General features: G+C 32.3%; 1 protein-coding gene across 1 annotated transcript; it reads left to right on the forward strand.

Annotated features, from left to right (window-relative positions):
* Positions 1 to 1,953: 1,953 nt before the first annotated feature.
* LOC107812841 (G2/mitotic-specific cyclin S13-7-like) lies at positions 1,954 to 5,308 on the forward strand. The gene is made up of 9 exons (XM_016638015.2): positions 1,954 to 2,198; positions 3,079 to 3,217; positions 3,357 to 3,405; positions 3,513 to 3,665; positions 3,749 to 3,874; positions 3,948 to 4,196; positions 4,280 to 4,444; positions 4,641 to 4,822; positions 4,920 to 5,308. Exons 1-9 carry the CDS (start codon positions 2,156 to 2,158, stop codon positions 5,080 to 5,082), a joined length of 1,269 nt encoding a protein of 422 aa, XP_016493501.1. The 5' UTR covers positions 1,954 to 2,155; the 3' UTR covers positions 5,083 to 5,308.
* Positions 5,309 to 6,037: the final 729 nt, after the last annotated feature.

Below are 6,037 nucleotides of genomic sequence, written 5' to 3' on the forward strand. Positions count from 1 at the left end.
GTAACTTTTTCATGATATTTAAAAAAATACCGAAAATTAACCGAACTGTACTGATACCAAAGAGAAACTGACATGGTTGGGACGGTTTCAAAAAGTCTAATTTTGGTTAAACATTATTAATTAACCGAAAAGTTAGTATGATATAAATTTTATAAAATAACTAGCCGAACCGAACTATTGACACCCCTATCATACGCTGGGCTAAGCCTCAATTTAAACTAACTAGATTAGACATTTTTTTACCTACACATTAAATACTAGTCTATATATTCGAATTCCCAAGTATATTTCTTATTTTTCCCTTAAATGTAGCTCAATAAACAATTTGACAGGTTCTTTAAGGATTTAACTTGTATATGAGAGACAGAATAAAGATTCTTTTAACAATATTGGGTTATCTAATAATCAATTACTTGTATTTTTTTTATTTTTATAATAAGCAATGAATTGATAACTTAAAATAAAATAACTTGTTATAACCGAGTAAATGATTCTGATACTATGAAAAATCTGTATAGAGCACGTATATGAATTGGTAGGGCTAAAGGCTCATGATATGTAAAAGAGCTTATGTATAAAAGATTATTTTGTTAATTTAATTGGTTTTTTTTTGAGCCGAGGGTCTCCTGGAAACAGCCTCCCTACCCTTCGGGGTAGGGGTAAGGTCTGCGTACATATTACCTTCCCCAGACCCCACTTGTGAGATTATACTGGGTCGTTGTTGTTGTTGTTGTTGTTGTTGTTGTAGTAAAAGGCGACACCGTGAAATAAAAAGAGTATACAATTGCAAGAAATAAAACGAATCACTTACATTATACTGTGACTGTACACTTTTTTTTATTTTTCTTTTGATAGAATAACTATTTATTTCAACTGTATATTTTTACTTTTTCAGGTAAAATCTGTGAAATAAAATATTTTTAGAGCACCGTAATTTAGAGCTATATAAAAATATTATAGCCAAAATAATTAATTTCAAATTATATATGTTTTATAACTTTTTAGATGCCTTGACTATTTATTTCAATTGTATAAATCTTTATTTTTAAGTCAAATTCAAAAAAAGATTAACTAAAATTTTATTATTTTTAGCCAAATAAAAATATTTAGCCTAAATAATGTAGTTATATCCAAGTTTTATTATAAATTGTATTCGAAAAAAATTATCTAAAAGGTAATATTCTTAAAAAGGTAAAAATATATTTTACTTTTCAAAAAAATGCCACATATACAGAAAAATTCACATGGCAGGAGAGTGCACCCACACTTTTTGTCACATCAACGTCTAGGGGGGTAATGGCTCTCAAAAGGCTATGTTGAGGGGGTAATTAAGACCACGAATAGCTTAAGGCTGGAACTAATAATCCGTATCAAGTTTAAGGGGGTTTTAAGATATTTTGTCATTAAACAATTTTGATACTATAAAAAATCTTTATAGAGCACGTATATGAACGGGTATGGCTAAAAACTCATTGACATGTAAAAGAGCTTATGTATAAAAGATTATTTTGTTAATTAAATTGGTATTTTATTAAATCTTTATAATTTTAAAATCAAATATCTAATCTAATAATAATTTAATAAGAGTAGTAAATTTAATTAAATTATTACTCACTTATAGTCAACATAAATATTTTTTTCAAGGTTTCTTTTTTGGAAAAAAATAAAAAGCTAGGAGAATAAGAGAACCGTTTCCAAATAATTACCTACTTTTCCAAAAGGAAATTTATAAATGCTGAATTTTATTTACCAAACGGTAACATCCAATATCTTCTCCCATAAGCTCACTACCGTCTAACGGCTAGTAAAAAAAAGCCTTTAAACAGATCTCAACCGTCCGATCATATCCAATCTAACGCTCCTGATTCAAAAACGCAAAAAAATATGACCGTTAAAATCAAAAGCGCTCCTTTTCGCCCAATATAAAAACCCTAATAGTATCACCAAAATTCTCTCTTTCACTCACAAATATCTGAAGAGAAACTCAAAAAGAAAGAAATTTTGAAGAAGAAGAGAAATAGTGGCGACTCAAGATAGTGAAAGAGGAGGAGAGACGGGTAACGGTCGTCTCCAATCGTTTATTTCATCGATATTTGCGAGTATAGGTGGTGTTTTTAGTCAGTATAATAATCAAGAACAAGAGGAAGATCTTCAAATGGATAACAAAACTGTTGTTGTTCCTCACAATTTACCCAAAGGTTAGAATCAAATTCCTTGTTTTATTATTTTCTCTGCTTTTTTTACTGAATTTTAATTAAATTTCATCTGGGTTATTTCCTTTTTTTTGGTATTTTTAGTTTCAGCTGAATCTCGTTTGGGGTTTTTTTCCATATCAGTCAGAAAAAATGATTTTTTTTGTTTGTGTGCTTATTATAGTGGGTTTCTTGTAATATTTAGTATTTTTACATTGTTTTCCTATTTTTTACTGAATTTTCATTGAAGCTCATTTGGGGTTTTTCTTTTCCACAAAGAAAAACGATCTTTCAGTTGAAATATTAGTTTTGATGCTGAAATTTTTCTTGTTTTCAGACACACGTGATTCTTTTTTTATTTTGTGCTTATAGTGGTTTTTTTTTTTTTTGAATTATTTAGTATTGTTACATTCTTTTTTTCTTCTTCCAATTTTTGACTGAATTCCAATTGAATCTCATTTGGATATTTCCTTTTTTAGACCAAAAAAAACTACTAATTGTTTTGTGTGTTTTTGCTTATGGTGGATTTCTTGAAGTACTGTGTATTGTTATATTATTTGTTTTAATTAAGTTTAAACTGGATCTCTATGTTTTTTTGGGTTCTGATCTAAGTTTTGCTGCTGATTCATTCTTGTTGTCAGACATTCAAGATTCTTTTGTTGTGTGTGCTTATAGTGGAGCTTTTTTTTTCTGTACTGGAATAGATATAGAGAGTGGATTGAACTAGTTTAGGATTGAACTGTTCATTGATTGATTAAGTTGGTTTCTTGGGTATTAGTTAGTATCATATGATTATGGAACTTTCTGCTAATTGGTTGATTAATTTAAACCTTGAAATTCCTGATTCATTATCCTTTGTCTCATGAGAATTCTGTTATATCTGTAGGAGAAATGGGAGGAAAACAGAAAAATGGACAAGCCGATGGAAGAAATAGGCGTGCTCTCGGTGACATTGGCAACCTTGTGCCTGCTCCTGCTGTAGAAGGAAAGCCTAAAGCAGCTCAGATTTCTCGCCCTGTGACTCGGTAATACTAAACTCACAATTTTATTTATTTTGGAATTCAATCATCTTTAGGACTGAGGCCTAGTAGTAGTAGTTGTTGTTGTATTATCTTTGGTTATATATATCTGTCTGTTTTTAACTCCAATTGAATTCTTTTTCAGGAGCTTTTGTGCACAGTTGCTAGCTAATGCACAAGCAGAGAAGAACAAGGTGGAAATTTGCCTAAACAATTATAATTGTAAATGGTGTTTATGAAACTTTTCAAGGTCCTTGAAAATGGTGGATATAAGTTGTTTTCTGTTTTCTTTTTTCTGTAGAAAGCACTAGCAGAAATTGTCAATAAAGATGCACCAGCCAAGAAGAAGGCATCAGATAAGGAAATAAAGACTGTTGAGGGAAGTTCATTGAGCAAAAGAAAAGCAAAGAAGAGCGGAAAGACTCTCACTTCTACTCTCACTGCTAGAAGCAAGGTTATACACAACATTTTCTCTGTTTAGATCAATAGTACTTGGTAGTAATATCAAAATTTTGATAAAACTGTGTTCTTTCTCAGGCTGCTTGTGGACTTTCCAATAGACCAAAGTATGAGATTGATGACATCGATGTCGTGGATGCTGATAATCATTTGGCTGCTGTAGAGTATGTTGAGGATATCTACAACTTCTACAAGCTCACTGAGGTATATTTGTGAATCTCATTCTCTTGTTCTATTTCTGTTTAGAATCTCATTTCTCTGTGATTGTCTGATCCAGGGTGAAAGTCGAGTGGATGATTACATGAACTTTCAGCCAGACCTGAATCACAAGATGAGAGCCATTTTAGTGGACTGGTTGATAGAAGTTCACAGGAAATTTGAGCTTATGCCTGAGAGCCTTTACCTTGCAATTAACATACTGGACCGGTTCCTCTCGCTGAAGACGGTTCCAAGGAAGGAACTTCAGTTAGTTGGCATTAGCTCAATGCTAATTGCTTGCAAATATGAAGAGATTTGGGCACCAGAGGTAGTATATTATGCACATTTCAGTATACTATAGTAATTTGTTGTGTGTAGATTGAAACTTAGATATGTTCTTGATCTCTGCAGGTGAATGATTTCATTCATATATCAGACAATGCATATGCCAGAGAGCAAATACTTCAGATGGAGAAAGCTATTCTTGGGAAATTGGAATGGTATTTGACTGTTCCAACACCATATGTTTTTCTGGTTAGATACATTAAAGCTGCAACACCATCTGATAATCAGGAGGTACTATACTAATCTTTTTGGTTCCATCTTCTGACATAAATTCTTGTTTGGGATAATAGCCAGCGAATCTATATGTTTCGTATATTAAGTATAAATATACATATAATACATAAAAATATACATATACATACTGTTTTGACACGAATTCTTGTTTTTATCTCAACTTGGCTAATAATATTTCTGTTGCTTGTTTTAGATGGAGAACATGACATTCTTTTTTGCTGAACTTGGTCTTATGAACTACAAGACCACAATATCATACTGCCCATCAATGCTAGCAGCATCGTCCGTTTATGCTGCTCGTAGCACTCTCAACAAAACTCCATTATGGACTCAAACTCTGCAGCACCATACTGGCTACTCAGAAGATCAGTTGATGTAATTTTCCTCAAGAACTCATTTCAGTTTTAGTATCTTAATTAGGTTGATATTAAGTTTCTATAGTCTCATGAGTTTAACTAACTTTCTGTAACAGGGAATGTGCAAAGCAATTGGTTAGTTATCACTTGGGTGCTGCAGAAAGTAAGCTGAAAGCAATTTACAGGAAGTTTTCGAGTCCGGATAGAGGTGCTGTTGCCTTCTTCCCGCCAGCAAGAAATCTCCTACCTACTACTACTGATGCTGCTTCCTGTTCTTGATGAATTTTATTTTTAAGTTTGGTGGAAAGGTTTTGGGATCATGTTACTGTTGTGATCTCACTAGCTTTTAGACTAAGTGGTGTGTGATACTACTATTTGACTTTTGGAGTGTGGATTTTTTTGGAGAAAAGCTATGGTTGATTATGATTTTACCTACTAGTGAAGTCATGTAAATCCAGAATATATTTTTTTTGTGAATATAACTAGTTCATTCATTTTTTAAAAATGTGTCATTACTATTTCGTTTGTAGTTATTTTTTTAATTCTTTTTTTCGTTGAATGACACGTGAATACAACATGTGAGCAAATTACATGAATGTCAGCTTCTTTTAGGTTTCTTAGTACTAAACTCTTTTTATTCTCAATTTAGTACTAACTCTTTACAACATGAATCTCTCAAAAGTAAGTTTAGCTGTCAGAAGTTTCAAAGTCTCGAGATGATTGTAGTAAAACAATTTCCACCTTCATCTTTTGATTCTCTGCTCATGCAAGGAAAGATAATTTCTTTCTTCTTTTTAGGCCTTGACTTTTAACTTCTATATCCCCCAAAATCTAAGAGCATTTTTAACAAAATACACATGGTGTTGCTTGTCTGAGCTCACTCAAACCGTCTCAGCATCTCATCAAATCCATCAACTTGAGAGTCAAGTTGTCATCATCACAGCCAAGAACAGAAATTCAAATTTTATCTACACCATCTGATGGTTTACCTCGCGGCACGTTCTGCTTTGGGGCAGCCTGGTCTAAATACTGGTTGGTCACTTGGGTTGCTAACTAGAGAGGTCTAAATGGTAAAAGACAGGTCTATTTTGTTACAATCAAATAGAGAAACGAATAGAGAGCATAATTCAGGTGAAAAACAATGCCGTCATAACAGACATCTTTTGACAATGTGTGTCTTATTTCCCACATGGAAGGATCATATCTCAAATAAAAACTCAATTCAGTAAATGTT

This window comes from Nicotiana tabacum, chromosome 22, assembly GCF_000715075.1.
Source record: "Nicotiana tabacum cultivar K326 chromosome 22, ASM71507v2, whole genome shotgun sequence".
NCBI lineage: Eukaryota > Viridiplantae > Streptophyta > Magnoliopsida > Solanales > Solanaceae > Nicotiana > Nicotiana tabacum.